A 19481-nucleotide genomic window follows, 5' to 3' on the forward strand; every position below is an offset into this window, starting at 1 on the left:
AAGAAATAATATGGATTTCTTTGTGATTTCTGAAATGAATAATTTTTTTTTTTTTTTACTATTTGACCACAAAATGGGTTTAATGGTGATGATTAAGGAGATAAAGCAGCTTTCCTGTTTTTTATCCCTTAAAATGAGGTCTTCATTAGCCCACGAAGAAAAAGAAAGTCCTATCAAAACTGAAAATTTTTGAAGGTTTAAGTTATCTGTATTTGTTTACTCCACTCTTTCCACTCCCCCCCTTCCCAGTCAGCAACATCATTAACATAATGGACTTTTTGTCCTACAGGGTGTGGATTCTAATGTGGAAACACCAGCAAACTTTGGAAAATATCTGGAATCTTTTCTTGCTTTCACAACGCATCCAAGTCAGGTAAACTCTATGCAGGTAACTTCTCAAAATTTAAGTTAGGTAAGCCAAAATCAAGCACTATGACCTGAAGTAATCAGCAGCTCATATATAAAATGTGACTCTTAAGGCCTTAGAAATTAATTATAGTATTAATTAAGAGAATTGCTGAATCTTCCTGAACCAGCATTGAACCATCAGGGTCAGCAGCTTTTTCCCTCAGGTAATATTATTCTGGTAAAGCTCAGTCAGATGTGAGGTATGTCCCAGGTGATTTGCTACTAAAGATAATTTAAGTACAAAAGTCTTAATCGTGTTATAAAATTAATTTCATCCAATTCAGTATTTTTTGTAATACCACGCTGAGATTTCTATAACCTCTTGCATAAAAAGGAGAAATAGTAGAGTTCAGCTCATGCTGCAAGAATGGCACCTGAACCCACAATTTGTCTTATTAACATGTGGTTCATAATGAGCTGTCAACACTGATGTACTATAGTTTGGACAGTTCAAAGTATTACAGAGAGTTATTGCATTGAAAAAATATAGTTGATAATTGCTGGGCTAAGTAATTATCTTGGTTTTATGAAATCCAAAACTTTAAACAGGTTTTTTCCTCTCCCCCTTTAGTTTCTACGCTCTTCAACTCAGATGACTTGGGGAGCCCTCTTCCGGCATGAGATCCTATCCCGTGACCCTTTGCTATTAGCAATAATACCAAAATATCTTCGTGCTTCTATGACTAACTTGGTTAAGGTACGCAGTGGGAGTCTAAACATGTGGAATGCAGATGAATACATATAACAAGACTTTGATTGACATCATTGACAGCCCTGTCTTGGTCACTAAGATCCCTTCCTTGGGTGTATTCTCTTATTCTTCAAGAAGACAGCAGTCCATACTGGTTATTATATCTACTCTTTGTGTCTTGGAGCACTTATATACCAAGTTTCATCTAAATGCTGAGAAAAAGAAGTGACTATGATCATACAACGTGAGAATAGCTTTTGAGAGATTAAAAGCAGAAAGGAGGGTGAAGTGAAGAAGATCCAAGAGGAAGTAATATCTTATTGTTTCTGAATATCAAGTGAGAGTTAGGAAGGGGAATAAAAAAGGAGAGTGGAAGCAGATTGCTCACAACCTCAGAGAGTTGCTTATGGATTTCCTGAGACCTGCTAAGGGCTTTTGCAGCTGACAGATGCTTTAACGTTGATTTGTAAAATCAGAGAAGGGGACCCACTCCAGAGTCCCCTTATTTCCTTGAGGAATTCACTTAGCACATGTGTTCTAATTGTCTGCCATGCTCTTCAGTACTTTTTGAATGAAACATACACATTTCCATGCTTATTCCCAGGTTTCAGCATTTAAGGAGAAATAGTTCCCAGTTCTTTTTTATTTGTTACACCCTATATTAGCACTTTGTCTTGGGATGTTTTTATGCTCAAAAACTCTTAAGAAATTACAAAATTTAATTCTCCCTGAAGAAACTGGAAGAGAGTGTCAAAATACTAGTATTTTCTTTTCTACCACTCAGGATTATTGGAACTGGGAACAAATTGGGCTAGACCAGAAGTGGTTATTTATCATAAAATATTTCCTGTAGACCCTTAACTTTTCTTAAACAAAGTAAAAAGTACTTGAGCTCCTGGAGTTAAGTCTCTTTTGATAGGTCCATTTTCATTCCTTACCCCAACTATCTTTTTCCAGATGGGCTTTCCTTCTAAAACAGACAGTCCTAGCTGTGAATACTCTCGATTTGATTTTGATAGCGATGAGGACTTCAATGCTTTCTTCAACTGTAAGTGATATTGACCTTGAATTTCTCCCAGCAGTCTCAGAATGGCATCTAGTGTTGTTAGTCATGGTGCCTGGCCCTTGGGGTTCCATATAACAGAGCCCTAAATCTGGACAGCAGCCTCTTTAATCCCCAGTTTCACATTGCAGAGAGTTCTGGGATTGCACTCATTCCAAGCCTAGTCACATCCAACATTTTTCTCTCTGTCCCACAAACACATACGTACACATGCACGCCCTGCCTTTGGACATTGTAAGGCACTCCTCAATTATTTTAGTAGCATAAACACATTTCTTTACTAACCAAAGAGATGATCCAAATTAAACATATATAGTTGCACATAAAATTTTTGTAATAAAGATAATTGAACACAATAATGAAAAAACAAGCATAGAGAGATTTGCTTGTTGAACTGAGCCTGGTTATCCTATCAGCTAATTCCTGTCTAGAAGGATGATGGAATTTTTACTCTACATTATTATAGACCCAAGTACAGGTGACATTGTTCATGACACATTCCACCATTAATTTCCCATCTTCCAATTTTCTCATTACTGTGCTTTCCTTCCCATCCCATTCCTGATGTTGACCTAATGTACCTTTATAAAGTTACAGACAGTCTGAATTTTTCTGCCATCATCTGTAGTTTCTTCACATTTCTCTCCCAGGTTACACGAAAACTGTTGTTTTCAGCATGTTCTCAGTTTTTATGGTGAGGTTTCTGCCAGCAGAAGTGATGACACAATCTGGTTTGGCTATTTTTTGCAGAGCCATCCCTACTCCTAATTCCTTTATGTACTCATCAAAGCCTTTGCTCTCCACTAAGCATCATCTTCCTACCAGCTGCTGAACAGTGACCATGGTGGGCACAGGCAGCGTGCGGGACAAGCAGAGCAGAGTGTGGCCTTGAAATTTTTTTTTTATACTTAGAATTAAATACTATCTTACCGTGTGGGTCTTCTAAGAAAGAAAGGAAAAACCCAGTAACCTAATATTCGAATTCTGTACTGGGTTTTCTATAGCCTGGTTTCCTCTCCCTCTCCCCTCTTTTTTTTAACATTAGCTTTATTGAGATGTAATTCATTTACCATACAACTCATGCATTTATAATATACAATTAAATGGTTTTTAGTATTTTCAGAGTTGTGCAGCCATTATCACAATCAATTTTAGGACATTTTCATGACCCCAAGAAACCCTGTATCCATTAGCAGTCAGCATCTAATCCCTTCATCCTTCCCAGCCTCAGGCAATCACTAATTCACTTTTATTTCTATATTCTGAACATTTCATAAAAATGGAATTATATAATATGTGGTCTTTTGTACTGCCTTCTTTCATTTAGCATAATGTTTTTCGTATTCATCCATGGGTCCATGGTGTAGCATGTATCAGTACTTCATTTCTTTTTACAGCCAATAATATTTCATTGTTTGGAATTGTATACATTTTATTCACCTGCTAATAAGTTGATGGATATTTGAGTTGTTTTTACTTTTTGGCTATTTAGAATAATGCTGCTATAACAATACCATACAAGTTTTTTAGTGTACATATGTTATTTCTCTCGGGTATATGCCTAGGAAGGGAATTCCTGGATCATATGGTAATTCCATGTTTAATGTTTTGAGGAACCGCCTGACTGTTTTTTTCCACAGCAGCTACACCATTTTACACCTATACCAACCTGATCTCTCTTTAATTCCAACAGAAATGGGAGACCGTTTTTTAGTTTGCTACTTACAGGATCTAGCTCAAAGGGCGGCTTCCAAAGATAATTTGTTTTTGAAAATTTCTGGATTTGTTAACAAAGCTTTATTGAACATTGATCACATTCAAAGCACAAGTCTGCAAAAACAGAGTCTCTTTGAATGTTTCCCCCCTGGGATGGATAAATGAATGAACATTAATAAAGTAAGTACCTGTTTTGTAACACTTACTGATTCATGTCTCTCTTGGCAGCCTCTCGGGCCCAACAAGGAGAGGTAATGAGGTTAGCATGTCGTTTGGATCCCAAGACTAGCTTCCAGATGGCTGGGGAATGGCTAAAGTATCAGCTATCAACTTCTGTTGATACTGGATCCATGAACTGTAAGTTTTTTTTTTATGTCTGAACATCAGTGAAATATTGTATTAAAACTATACATAGGAAATAAACCTGAGCCACACTTCAGAACAATATGCTAATAGTGTTCAAAAATAGCTTTGCTCACTACCCAATTCTATGGAGCGAGCCTTTTCATTTACACACAGACCAAGAAAGCAGATAACACCAAATTTCTAATCTGTTTAGGGTAAAACCATGTCCTTGTCAATTTTGCTTTCATTTTTCTTTTTTAACAGAACTAATTATTTATTATTGATTTTATTACTTTACTTCAGGTACCATCTTAACAAATCGCATGTCTAGACCTAACTTTTTAAAAGTTTTTCAACCAAATTCTTACATGGCACCACTCCTAAACTCAGAAAGAATGTCTTGTTTGTCAGGCATAACAGAAGCGGTACAGGGTCTTCCCATATCATTCAACTACCTCAAGCCTTTGGGAAATGCCACCTTATATAAATTCAAATAACCCCTCTATCCAAATGCATAAGCCAGGTAATTTCTCTGTACTCCATACCTTCTGTCTATGATCTTATTAATGCATGTTGTGGGTGACATGATTAATAAAGCAGGAGAAGGGTATAAATCACTGCTTTAGAAAAGGTCCATGTTAATGGTCAGTTACCAAGTCCATTAGTTACTTGACATTCATGGAATTTAACATTCAGTTTTGCATATTCACAATTGACTCTGAAGGTCCTTGGTATCTAGTAACTCAGATGTTTGCAGAGGCTCAAATATGTTGCATCAAGATGAAGCTAAAAAATGGGAGCACTGATGGAAGCAAGAAAAGTAATTTGTAAATCTTTTTGCCTGTGCCTTGCTATTTGAGTGATGTGGTTTGGTGATGCGTGTGAATTTGGAGGGTGGCACAGTTCTACAGATACAGCCCTTGGCAATTGTCTTGAGGCTGCTGGATGTGAAGCAACATTTTGTATCTTACATCAATTCCTTGTTGGAAGGATTCTTTATCTTAATTATTTAGACCAGATTATAAAGAGGGAGGAAGGGAGATATTAATATTTCTCAGTTGCCTCTAATTGGCCATGCACTGTTTTTGATGCTTGTATGTATATTTGCCTTCAGTACTCAAAATGGTTTTATAAGCAAGGCTCATAGACGTGAATTCAGACAGCTCATAGAGGCGGAGGCACGATAGGGACTTCTTTTTCCTTTTTCTTCTTTTCTTCTCCCAGGCTGAGAGGAGTTAGATTATTCTGTTCCTTCAACTGTGAAATTACCTAGTGGTCCCTAAGGCCTCATTGTCTCTTTGTGTCTTCTGTGATCCTACAATGTTTGGGGGTGCGTGTGTTTTAAAACCCTGTTTTACTACAGCTGGTACTGGAGAAGGCAACCTCTGCTCCATCTTCTCACCTTCATTTGTGCAGTGGGAAGCCATGACTGTTTTTTTGGAAAGTGTGATCAACCAGATGTTTCGAACACTAGATAAAGGAGTAAGTAACTTTTCCTGTGCTGATTGTGTAATGATTTTGATTTTTTAAAAAACTGACAGAGAGAGGAAAATCTGTGGATGTGCATCTTACAGAAAAGGACACTTAGATTCAGAGAGGTTAAATAACATACTCAAGTTCACATGGCTAGTAAATAGCAAAGCTGACTTAGGTCTCTCTGACTCTAAGCCCTACCATGCTTAATATTCATTTTAAGAGGATAATAAGATGAGACTGTTAGTACAGTGAACCACAGGTAGTAAAATAGTCACAGGGAAAACAGTGAATAATTTGGCAATATCTAGTTGAAGACACATTGCCTTACAACCCAGCAACTCCACTCTGAAGTCTGGACTCTGAAGAAACTCGGCATGTGTACTAAGCCACCAATATTCATAGAAACGTGTGTTAAGCCAAGAAAAATACTTAGTATCCACCAATAGTTTGTGTAGAATAGATTGTAATATATTTATAGAAGAGCGAAAATGAACTAGGGTTATTCCATAAATAAGTATGATTCTAATAAACATAATGTTGACCCAAATTAGCAAGCTACAAAAGTAAACATACACTACTGTATAATTAGAAATATGTACATTTGTGGCAAAGGTCTACAGAAACTAAGGAATCCATGAAATTACGAACACCAGATTCAGGATAGTGGCAGCCACTATGGCTGAAAAGGAAGGTATGTCACAGAGCAACCACGTTAGTAACATTGTACTTCTCAAAGTGGTTGTATAGAAAGTTACTAAAGTATTGCTTATACCATTAAAGGCCTGGAATATTTCACATTAAGATTTTTGTATAAATTGATAAAAACACTAGAACCTAGTGGAGAAATAGAAAAAAGACATGATCAGGTAATATACAGAGGAGAAACTAAAGTGTTCGTAAATATGAAAAAAATTCAACCTCAGTAATTGAAGAAATGCAAATATAAATAAACTCATTTTTACTTAAGTGAAAGTTTTAGGGAATAAACTCACTGCTTCTGAGAACATGGTAAGAAGGACACATAATGGATGGAGAATCAACTGATAGAACCTATAAAGAAGAAAAGCAACTTGACTTATATATACTCCTACTTTTGACCCAATGATTCTAGCCATCCCCAAAAGTCTCTTATTCAAGTGAAACAACTGATAATGTAGCCAAAAATTTTTTTGCTAAGATGTATATCAGCATTATGTACAATGGTGAAGAAATGGAAATAGTCTCAGTTTCTAGTAGTAGGAGGTGCTATATCCCTAAGATAGTACATGCTGGCATCATATATGACAATTTCTAATAACATGAGGTAATGCTTAGAATTTTAAGGGTTAAAAAGCAGTTTATAAAACCAGATGTGGCAACTCTATTATGTATTTATAACCTAGAGTCCAAAGGAAGTTTCATAAAAGTAGTTATCCGTTGTGTCAGCCTCTTGTTCATATCTGTATTACAGGAAATCCCAGTTAATGATGGAATAGAGCTATTGCAGATGGTCCTGAACTTTGATACCAAGGACCCCCTCATTCTGTCCTGTGTCCTCACTAATGTCTCAGCACTCTTTCCATTTGTCACCTACAGACCAGAGTTCCTGCCCCAGGTCTTCTCTAAGGTAAACTCTGCCTCCTTTATAAACTTTATTTTGGCATTTAAAGCTTTATTTTGGCATTTTGTAACTGTTTTTGAAAGTGTGTGAGACAAGCTAATAAACAGTCATTTATTCATTTATCAAATATTTACTTAGTACTTATTGTGGATCAGGCACCACGCTAGGAGAAAAGCCTTACCACCCTTTAGGAGAGCTCTGTTTGGGATAAAGTGTGCCATTGCAGTTAATAGATGTGTACACTGAGAAATGGAAGAGAATACTTAATTGGAAGAGTATCAGGGTGTGCTGTCAGATAGAGATTTTTGAGAGCGAATGTCAGTATGGACAGTTTTGGGGTTTCCAGTTAGGTGACTAGGTGAGTAGTAGAGCACCACCTGAGTGAAAATACTGGATCAGGAGGGAGAGTGGGAGTAAGGAAGAGAAGGGAGTGAGTTCTGTTTTAGAATACTATGTTTAAAGGATATGTACAACAGCTAGGTGGAGACACCTGACAATAAATTGGCTATTTGAGGTGAAAGGTCTATATTCTAAAAAATTACAAGATAAAAGTGCCAAGAAGTGCACTTCATAGAAGTGCCAAGAGTAGAGATGAAGCCCTAGAAAAGAGTTAGACATGTGGCTCAAGCAGGGAACCCTGGAGATCACCATCAGTGGAGGTGGAGGGAAAGAACAAGTCCCAAAGAAGAAGAAGGAGCTAGGAGCTAGCCAAGGAAATGGAGAAAATGTTTTGACAAAGACCAGTTGAACTTCAAAAAGTGGACTCATGTTGCAACAAAAGTTCTCTAAGAACTGGAGACTATACTTTGGGTTTCTCAATTAGACCTTTGTTAGAGTGCTAGTCCATCATAATGACTAGGGCAGCAGTCATTGCATTGGGTTAAAGAGTTAATGGGAAGTTATGCAATGGAATAAGGGAGGGTAGACCACTCAGCTTTTAATAAAAAGTGTTGATAAGGAAGAAGTGTCACTGTAGCTGAGTGTTTGCATGATGGCATGGATTGTTCTTGGCTTCTGTGACCTTCGTCTTTGTAAAATGTTTGATAGTGAAATTATGAATCTCAAACCTCTTGTAGCTATCTGAGAAAACGAACATCTGAAATTTTGTAACGCCAGTTGAAAGCCCTTTTGTTACTTTTGGGATTTTGTCAGACACTTTATGATAAATACTATTTAAAACAACTTTCTGCATTTGGGAGTGATAAGTGACCTTTTTTTTCCTTCCCCTTAGCTATTTTCATCTGTCACTTTTGAAACTGTTGAAGAAAGTAAGGTAAGACCATTAATTCAACCAATACATTTTAACTTCTGGAAAGCAAAAGTATGAATACCTAACAGTCTAGAATTTTCTATAAGTAGAAGAGTTAGTAAAGGCAGGAGATGATCATATGATAAGGTGTTTTGTATGGTATTGGAGATAGTCTAGGGCAAACAATAAATATGTGGATTCACGGTGACTATAAATGTCACTTGATTATACGTCCACAGTTAGGAAAATTGATTGTTAATTTGCGTCTAAGAGAGATATTTCCATGATTCTATGCATCTGCAAATTGTATAAAAAGTGGCTCCAAGTTTGTCGAATATCTCTTCCCAGGCCCCCAGAACCCGGGCAGTGAGAAATGTGAGGAGACATGCTTGTTCCTCCATCATCAAGATATGTCGTGACTACCCCCAGCTCGTGCTGGTAAGCCACTGGACGTTGCAAAGTAGCCACTGAGACCTGACAAGCTTGGTTTCATTTCTCTATATCCAGCCCTCTTGATACCTCACATAAAGGGAAAACTAGAAACTATAGCTTTGCTTAGGATAAGCATTCTTGAGTTTGGTGTCCTTTTCCTCTCTTACTTAGTAGTAGAGTTAAAAATGCAAAGTAATCTCCCAAAATGAATAGTTGTCTTCCATATGGATGGCCAAGTTTTCCCCATCATTGTACATCTTTTTACTATACTTTGTGATATTCTTAACTGCTGCTGCCAGGTGAGACGGACCTAATCTTGAGAGAAGCCAGATATGAACCCCAATCATTTTTGGAGGGTCTAAAAGAAATTTAAGAGTAGTCCAGATTATAAATTAACCAGAAATTTCTCTGAACACACAGCAGTTATTTATATATATATTAAACAAACTGATCTTTGTGAAGATACTGCAAAAGTTGATGTAGAAAAAAGACATTGTTTTCATAGCTGTAGTATAGGAAATTACGGTTACCTAAATACTCAAGGCATGAACCACCTTCTGCCTAAATTCCCTTGCTTGTCCAGGCAAAAGAACATTATAGCTAAATTACTAAGGACAGTCTTATGGGCCTGACCTTCCTGGGAATGCTTTGGTCTCCTTTCTACCTTCTTTGAGTAACCCACCTCCTCCTGAAAATCAGAACTTTAGCACCTGTTTTTTTTTTTTCCCCTATGTGACCTGCAGCCCAATTTTGATATGCTTTATAACCATGTGAAGCAACTCCTCTCCAATGAGCTACTTCTGACACAAATGGAGAAGTGTGCCCTCATGGAAGCTCTGGTTCTCATTAGCAACCAGTTCAAGAACTATGAGCGTCAGAAAGTGTTCCTAGAGGAGCTGATGGCACCAGTAGCCAGCATCTGGCTTTCTGAAGACATGCACAGGTAGAGGAGATTTTTTGCCACTGACTGGCACTGCACTCGAGCACCCATTCTATTTCAAGAGCTGTGCCCAGGGTGGGGATGGAAGGATATTGAGATGTAATGGTGCAATCAGTGATATCTGAGGGTCAGTCTTACATTCTAATTGCTAAAAGCAGTCTTATATTCTATATTGCTAAATATAGTCTTATATTCTATATTGCTATATTCTAATTGCTGAAAATATCCCTTTGCTGAACAGAGAGGTGTTGGGAGGGAGAGGAAATGAGTAAAAATGGATCATATGAGTCTGGAGGCCACAAAGTAAGATCTGTGTCTGTGTTGTAGCACCAGCACATGTGAAGAAATGAGAACAGTCAATAGGGGTCATACATTGTAGAAGCCACACAGACATTTATCTGTGCCCATATAACATTCTCAGGCTTATATCCTTTTTGATTCTCATGTCCCTAATAACATTTAGAAGTGGGAAGAGAAGTTTAAACCTTCAAATGAAAGCTGACAATTAATACGATTAAACTCTTCTCACTGTAACAACTGCTCTTTGGGCCTAAAAAATGACAGCTTATTTGCTCTTGTGAAAGAAGTTGTCCTTGCTTATAATGATATTACTTGTCTTCCCTCCCCCAATCTTCAGGGTGCTGTCAGATATTGACGCATTTATTGCCTATGTGGGTGCAGATCGGAAAAGCTGTGACCCAGGCCTGGAGGATCCCTGTGGCTTAAATCGTGCACGAGTGAGTAAGCCTCTCCTGGGAATGGGAAGTTGAATTAGCCAAGGGTAGGAGTATGGTGTTGTCATTTATGTTTTTTCTATAAGGATAAGAAATCTGGGAGTCTTCACTTCCCTAAGCTTCTCCTTTCTTTTCTTCTTTAGTCTTGAATTCTTGAGTTAGTTCCCACAACAGAGCAGATGGTCTTTTCCATGAAGTCATTATTTTGGCTTCAAGGATCTCTAAGTAGCTCTGAAGACTGAAGGTGTAATGAGGAAGTAGGTCAGAACTTGGTCAGCAGGGTGAGTCCTCCCTGCCTTTGCTCTCTGGCATGTAAACTCCCAAATGATGGCCTAACTTGCAAACCTAAGATTTTTCAGTTCTTTGCTATTCAAATAAGCATTGTTCCTGGCACTGTTAAGGCAAAAGTCATGTTAATTAACCTGGCAGGTAGTAGGTTGGTTGAGAGGACCATGAGTGGGGTTAGGGCAAAAGCTGTCAAGGCCTAAGCTGGAGGGTACAAGGTCAACTCAAAAACAAGATGAAGTGTTACCAATCTAAACACTTTGTTTTAAAGCATTTCCAAGACACATTCTAATTGGGGTCCTGTAAGAGGGTCACTGTAGCCTCTGGAATGACATCCTCATGAAAGGAAGCTTCTGAGCTTACTCTACTGCACCTTAAGATGGCAATGAAAGGACCGGATCCCTCTTGGACTCAATCTTAAAGGAAGGGACAGGGATGGGAGCAAGAGGTCTATTTTCTCTGGCCTCTCTATCACTTTTGCCATAACTTTGCATATATCTAACAGTACTTTTATCTTTTCCTTTTATGTTTACCTTTCTTTTTTATTCTGTAGATGAGCTTTTGTGTGTATAGCATTCTGGGTGTTGTGAAGCGAACTTGCTGGCCCACTGACCTCGAAGAAGCCAAAGCTGGGGGATTTGTGGTGGGTTATATGCCCACGGGAAATCCAATCTTCCGTAACCCCTGCACAGAACAGATTCTGAAACTTCTTGACAATTTGCTTGCCCTTATAAGGTGAGTCCGAATAATGGTTTTTCTGTTGTTGTTTCATAATTTTATTTTTTTACCTAAAGAATCTCAAGAGTTGAATTCGTTTACATTTCTTTAGATTCTAGTGATGATAAATGAGGCACTAGGTCTTATTTTTTTCAGTGGTGGAGGGATCTCTTTTTAAAAATAACATGAGCTCTTATTGCATAAGTCTCACATTCCAAATGAACACATGGGAGCTAATCCTAAAATGGCTTTTCTCACTTTGAGCCTCTTCTGTGTTCTTCTCCTGTTTCTTTATACTTCATCCCTACTTTTTACTTTGAGTTTTATTTGGTCTGAATTTTTGCCAGAGAAGAAACTGTTCATTGGGAGCAGGACAATCGCTTTCTGTACCAGTGCTTCTCTGAGTGGTCATCAAATGAGCTAATCTGTATTTATCAGTAATGACTCTTGATAGCAAATGGACTGAACATCCAGTGGCTGATCATGCCACAGGGAGGCATGACACATGTTCCCACCTTCCTTTTCTAGGTCTTTGCTTTGCAAAGCTGAATCCTTAGACCAGCAGCCATTATCTTGTTTGTAGTGTAGAATCAAGCTCCTACCTCAGACATATTAAATCAGGATCTGCATTATAACAAGATCCTGAGGCAGTTCTTGTGCACATTAAAAGTTAAGAATCACTGTTGAAAATCACATGAGCTAATATATTCAAGTGGAAGTAGGCCAAGGCTAAGCTTGTTGGTTATTTGATATATGTTTGATGATTCAGAGATGCTCTCCACAGAGAAAGATAGGCTTTGGATAGAATTCAGTTCTATCCAAAACAAAATTTCACTGTTTCTTATATCTCACAGTATTTGTGGTTACAGGTTAGCGTTCTGTTATAATGTTTTTTGGCCCCTTATGCATGGAGTAAGAGCAGAGTCTTAACTGGGCAGACCACATTACTCATGCCTCAGGGATGTTCTGCTGGCAACAGACACCCTTAGATGGTAAACTTAAAAAGCAAAGGTTTAAAGTGAATGTTGACCAATTTGGTGGTCTGGAGTGTCTGAAAGAGTTGTTGTGGACATGTTTTTGGAAATAGGCAAATTTTGTTCTGATTTCAAAAAGAGGAAAGAGATTTCAATAAAGTATGGCTTGCATGTTGAGAGGGCAGTAAACTATTTGGTCAAGGAAAGGTTGTTTCCATATTGAGATTTTCAGAACCAAAATGTGAAAGTGATGATGTCAGATGGCAATAGACTCATGGACCCAGTCTTTTTAGCCTGTGGCCAGAGTCCATGTGGTGAGAACCCAGACCTGGAAACAAGGGTCATTCCTGGTTGGTCGAGGAGGCCACAAGAACAGCATGATTGTCATGTTGATGTTTTTTTTTTTTAAATTCAGTGCTTTTGGGAAATTTCAAAGTCAGTGAAAAGGTATTTTGAAAAATGTTGACTGTAGTTATAGAGCAGTTAGATTTCTTGAATAGTGTGTAGCTGGAGCTGTCAGAGTTTTGTCGTGTTTTTGTAGTAAATTTTGTTTTTAAGTATAATGTAAGGGCACAAATATATATAAGAAAAGGACATGAATTAAGAGTATGTGTGGGTGAATTTTCACAAAGTGGAAACATCTACGTAATCAGCACCCAGATCAAAAATGACCCTACCCAGCACCCATTTTCAGGTCACTACCTGCCCCTCAAGGGCAACCACTATTCTGACTTAATATTTTGCTTCATTTTTCAAGCTTTAATACATGTATTCCTTCATGTCTGACTTCTCTTGCTCTATATTATGTTTCTGAGAGTCATCCATGTTATTGCATGTAGTTGTGGTTTGTTCATTCTCGTTGTTTATGTGGTACTCCATTGTGTGACTGTGCTGTAACTTTTAGTATTGATGGACTTAATTTCTGTTGGGTAGAAGTCGAATCCTACATGTAGGTGTAGAATTCCTGGTTTATAAGGCATGCATATTTTCAGTTTTCATCGATAGAACCAAATAGTTTTCTAAAGTGGTATACTAGTTAATTCACAATTTATATTTCCGCCAGTTGTATATTGGAGCTGTGAGTTTTAACTCTCTGTCAAAGAGTCTGATAAGCAAAAATGTTAGCCCTATGCTGTCCAATATATCCACTAGCCACATGTGGCTGGCTATTGAGTATTTGAAACGTGTCTAGTCTGAACTGAGATAAGCTGTAAGTATAAAATACAAATCAGATTTCAAAAACTTACTACAGAAAAAAAATGTAAACTATCTCAATAATTTTTTTTATATTGATAACATGTTGAAATGATTTTTTTCTTTTTTTGATGCTTTGAGTTAAATAAAACATGATTAATTTAACCTGTTTCTTTTACTTTTTAAGTTTAGCTGGCTAGAAAATTTTAAATGGCTTATTATATTTCTTTTGGACAGTATTGTTCCTAGTGGGTTGGATGGAGAAAAGATGTGGGGAGAACTCTCAGGTTCTGGAATGGTGCAATGTCATTATCTATTTATAATGATTACAGCTTTTCTGTTAACTTGAATTTTGTTACATTGTTTCTATATTTCTTCTCTATGCTCTATTGAAATCTTTATGTATGTGAAGTCTTGTTTAGCATAGTGATTATACTTTTAGCTGGTGATACAAGAATATTTCAGATAAGTACAGATTGTCCAAAACTTAAAACTTTTATTACCTGATTGTCTTTATCTTTGCCAAATAATAGCTAGTCCCTCTTAATGTAGAAGCGCAGATCTCTAACTTGCAAGAGTATCAGGAAACATGATATTTCAGGAGCCTTAATATTACTAGAGGTTATAGATGTCCCTGCTTATGAACACCTGACCTAGAGTCAGAGCTATTGGAGCAGTATGTACTCTGAGTCCTCCTGCCTCTGTTTGTGAATTAGAGGTGCAGCCACAAAGGTGCCACCTCCTCGAGGAGGAGAGGAGGATTTAAGGAATACGAGATTCTGTTGTAGCATCAGGGACAGTTGATATATGATGCATTAACCCTTAATTTTTTTTTTTAATTATCTCTTGGGGTCACAATCAAAATTAAAGAATAGAAAACAAATACCTCACCTGCTGTCTGTCAAACTTAAGATTGAATTTCTTTAGGAAATTGATTTTATCAGAGATCATTTCAGATATCTTCCCCCCTAAACAAACCAAAAAATAATAATAATTTAGAAACCAAAAATGTAGTACATTGCAGTTTTTAAAAGTAAATGGCACCCGTTAACCTATACTTGAGCTCCACACAACAGGAGGTAAAATAAAGGCTGAGGGAGAGTTGTGGACAGCCTCACAGAATGCAAGCAAACTGAATCCAATAGCATGTTAAAAGGATTATACACAGTGACCAAGTGGGATTTATCCCAAGGATGTAAGAGTGGTTCAACACACGAAAATAAATCAGTGTAATATACCATATTGATAGAACAAAGGGAAAAAAAACACATGTTCACCTTAATTGACACAGAAAAGGCATTTGACAGAATTCAGCATCCTCTCGTGATTAAACACACTGAGCTAATAACTAGGACTAGAAGGAAACTTCAACATGAAAAATGATTTTTATGAAAAATCCACAGCTTATAGTAAATGGTGAAAGACGGAAAGCTCTCCCCCTACCATCAGGAATAAGACAACAATGTTCACTTTCACCACTGTTATTCAACATTGCCTGTTGGAAATCCCAGACAGAGCAGTTAGGCAAGAAAAAGAAAGGCATCCAAATTGGAAAAGTAGTAAAGTTATCTCTCTTCACAAATGACATAGAAAATTCCAATTGAAAGAAAAAAAACGTGTATAAGTGGACCTGCACAGTTCAAACCCATGTTGCTCAAGGGTCAACTGTACATAAATTCAGCAAAGTAGCAAAATACAAAGTCAACACACAAATTAATTGCATTTCTAAATTCTAACAATAAACAATCTAAAAAGGAAATTGCAAAAACAATTGCATTTCCAGTAGCATCAAAAAGAATAAAATACTTAGGAATTAACATCCAAAGAGGTAAAAAACTTATACATTGAAAACTACAAAACATTGCTGAAGGAAATTAAAGAAGACATAAATTTATGGAAATACTGTTCATGGATTGGCAGGCTTAATATTATTAAAATGTTAACACTACCCAAAGAGATCTACACATACAGTGCAATCCCTATCAAAATCCCATTGATGTTTCTTGCAGAAATAGAAAAACCCATCCTAAAATTCATATGGCATCTCAAGGGACCCCACATACCCAAAACTGTCTTGAAAAAGAAAAACAAAACTGGAAAACTCACACTTTCTGATTTTAGAACTTTCTGATTTTAGAACTTACTGCAAAGCTACAGTCATCAAAGCAGTGTGGTATTGAAATAAAGATATACATCGACCAATAGAATATAGAGCCCAGGAGTAAACCCTCATTTATATGGTCAAATGATTTTTGACATAGATGCCAAGACTATTAAATGAGGAAAGGAGAACTTTTTCAATAAATGATACTGGGAACACTAAATACCTACATGCAAAGGAATAAAGTTGGATTCTTTCCTAACACCATATGCAAAAATTAAAGTGGATCAAGGAACTAATGTAAGAACTAAAATAAAACTCTTAGAAGGAATCGTAGGACAAAAGCTTCACATTGGATTTGGCAATGGTTTCTTGGATATGACACCAAAGGCACAGGTAACAAAAGAAAAAAGTAGACAAATTGGATTCCATGAAAATTTTTAAATTTTGTGCATTAAAAGACATCCACAGTAAAAAGGCAACCCTCAGAATGAGAGAAACACTTCCAAATCATACCTGATAAGGGATTAGTATTCACAATAATTAGAGGACTTCTAAAACTCAACTACAAAAAAAAACCTGATTAAAAAAAGAGCAAAGGACTTGAGTTGAGGTTGTTTTGCCACAGAAAATATATGAAATGCTAGTAAGCACATGAAAAGATGTTGAACCTCACAAATCATTAGGGAAATGCAAATAAAAACTAATTGTATCTCACTTCACACCATTAGGATTGCTACTATGAAAAAATCAGAAAATAGCAAGTGTTAGGGAGAATGTGGAGAAATTGGAACCCTTGTGCACTGTTGGGTGGGAATATAAAATGGTACAGCCACTGTGGGAAACAGTTTCTCAAAAAATTTGATGGTTCTTCAAAAGATTAAAAATAGTTACCATATTATCTAGGTATATGCTCAAAAGAATTTAAAGCAGGGTCTTGAAGAAATATTATACACCCATGCTCACAGCAGCATCATTCACAATAGCAAAAACAAAAGTATCCATTGATAGCTGAATGGATAGGCAAAATGTGGTATATTTACACAATGGAATATTATTCAGCCTTTAAAAGGAAGAAAGTTCTGCAGTATGCTACAACATGGATGAACCTTGAGGTCATTATACTACATGAAATAAGCCAGTCACAAAAAGACAAATACTTGTTGATGAAAGGAATTCTAAACCTAAAGAAAGATTTAAGGAGTTTATTTGAGCCAAGGTTTTGGGGCCAGTCCCAAAAGCAGAATCTCAAAGAATTGAGATAATGCTCCAAGGAATAGCAGTTTGCAGTTTATTTTATATGTTAGAATCAAAGGAGAAGAGACATAAGGAAGGTTACATGAAATCCATTAGATTAAGGAAGTGGAAGAAAGCAGAGTGGGGAAATCTCTAGGATTAGATAAAAAGTAAAATGGAAAGATACATACTTCTTTGGGGGATGTGGGATAGTTAACATTTATCATACATAGTTTACCAAGGCATGCAAGTAAAAGATAATGAATTTTGGGGTTGTCTTGCCCCTTGCTGGGGTGTTTATCTTGGAGGTCTGGAGAAGAGATCACTCTGACATTTTAAGTATGTTATCCTAGATGCACAAAAGCAATGGACAGGGTGGAGATTAATCTATCATATAGGCCTTAGATGTAACTTTCCATTATAACCTGTTCAGTTAGGAATTTTTTATATGATCAAAGTATCCCATGTGGTTACCTTCAGTTATTGAGCTTGTCTGGCTTGCCAAGGTAGCCCGTTTTTTGTTCGCATACTGTATGATTCTATTTAAGTACTTAGTGTAATCAAAATCATAAAAATAAAGTGTAATGGTGGTTGCCAGGGCCTTGGGTAAGGGAGAATGGGGAGTTACTGCTTAATAGGGTTTGTTTTACAAGATGAAAATAGTTTTGGGGATGGATGATGGTGATGGTTGCACAACAGTGCATATGTATTTAGTACCACTTAACTGTACACTTAAAAATGATAAGTTTTATGTTATGTGTATTGTACCACAAAAAAAAGTAAAGCCTATTGCAAATGTCAGTGTAAGCAAGTCAAGCCACAGACTGGGAGAAGATATTTGTAACCCATTAGTTGCAAAGGACCAGTATCCAGTAATTCTACCTGTTTATGTCCACGATAGAGAAACTGTCACACATATACACAAGGAGACCTCTACAGAAGAGCTCATTGCAAGCAAAAGAGTAGAGACAAATTTATTAGCTCTCAGTAGGGAAATGGGGAAATAAACTAGAAATAACATATTAAGTGGCATTCTAAAAGACAATTTAAACAAGTGTACTAATAAGTGTACATGGTTAGATTTTAAAAACAATGAGGTTTTTATTTTTTTAAAAAATGGTCTAAAATGATCTGTTCATTGTGCATCTTAAATATGTGACATTGCTGGTGTCCGTTATGTTCTGTAATTTTCTATATGTTTGAGATACCTTATAATTAACTTCTAAAAGACAAATAAGTAGTTATGCTGTCTGGCTATATAGATTGTTCAGTGGTGCCATTGCTTTGGGCAGGAGGGACTACTGTGATGGCAGGAAGATCAGGTCTACAGTCTCTCCTCCTTAGTCATACAAAGCCAGTAACTGCCCAGGTAAGTCATTTTGGTGGAGAACAGACGCACATGTTGGGAATTGTGGATGCTCCTCCAGGAAGCTGAAACAACCGTCACAGCATTATAGGGTCCGTATTTTTGGAATGGAGGCAAAACATTTGAAAAACGGGGGCATATTACCACCTGCTTTGTGTTCCCGCCTGTGAATCCATATGCCTCTGACATTTCTTCCTGTATCACGGGCAGTCAGAAAACAGTGCCAAGGCACTGGTGCAGGTTCAAAAGAATTATGCTTTCTAGCTTCAGACTGTGATATTGATGAGATATCTCCAGATTTGCTTTTCTTCTTGATTGCTTTTAGGTTGTATACTCTGCAACTATACTTAATAGCTTGAAGTCTATTCTCTTTTCCAGGGAAACACTGAAAAGCTTATACCATCTTTCCTTTCCCCTGCCAGGAGTAGTGTTGACAGGGAGATTTGTCTATGTGGAAGTGTAGTATCACTGAATTACAAGGTGAAAACCACTCTTTCCTTCTGCAACAGACTAGGAAAAGTTCACATAGCATCCTTTTTTTCTTTTAGAACTCACAATACTTTATATGCACCAGAAATGCTAGCCAAAATGGTAGAGCCTTTCACAAAGGCTCTGGATATGCTTGAAGCGGAAAAATCTGCTATTTTAGGTAAGAAATCTAGCCTTTTTTCCCTCGAAGTTCGCCTTATTTCTAATGGACTCCTCAAGCAGCCTCAGTGTGCCTTGTGTCTCCTTCCTCATCACGTGGCACTACCTTGACCACCTATTTGTTCAGAAATGCATGTATGGAGTTACTATAGGCACTCTAGGAATAAGTGCATTTACTTCATTATCTTAGCATACAAAGGAGGTCTTCTGAGGCAGCTTCCCACCCCCTGCCACCTTTCCCACCCAGGTTTAACCCCTCCAGGTAGTGCTGTGTGTTATTAATAAACCATGGTTTTTTTGACCTGA

General features: G+C 37.2%; 1 protein-coding gene across 1 annotated transcript in view; it reads left to right on the forward strand.

Annotated features, from left to right (window-relative positions):
• The window catches only part of XPO5 (exportin 5), a 38431-nt gene that overhangs the window by 11252 nt on the left and 7698 nt on the right, over positions 1-19481 (forward strand). The window contains exons 10-21 of the mRNA XM_039854436.1: positions 290-373; positions 980-1105; positions 2057-2147; positions 4107-4235; positions 5587-5705; positions 7150-7305; positions 8531-8572; positions 8897-8986; positions 9724-9923; positions 10558-10657; positions 11493-11674; positions 19076-19176. Coding sequence (XP_039710370.1) covers positions 290-373; positions 980-1105; positions 2057-2147; positions 4107-4235; positions 5587-5705; positions 7150-7305; positions 8531-8572; positions 8897-8986; positions 9724-9923; positions 10558-10657; positions 11493-11674; positions 19076-19176 — 1420 coding nt within the window. The remainder of the gene's footprint in view (positions 1-289; positions 374-979; positions 1106-2056; positions 2148-4106; positions 4236-5586; positions 5706-7149; positions 7306-8530; positions 8573-8896; positions 8987-9723; positions 9924-10557; positions 10658-11492; positions 11675-19075; positions 19177-19481) is intronic.

Source organism: Pteropus medius, unplaced genomic scaffold (genome assembly GCF_902729225.1).
Source record: "Pteropus medius unplaced genomic scaffold, Ma_sr-lr_union100, whole genome shotgun sequence".
Taxonomy (NCBI): Eukaryota; Metazoa; Chordata; class Mammalia; order Chiroptera; family Pteropodidae; genus Pteropus; species Pteropus medius.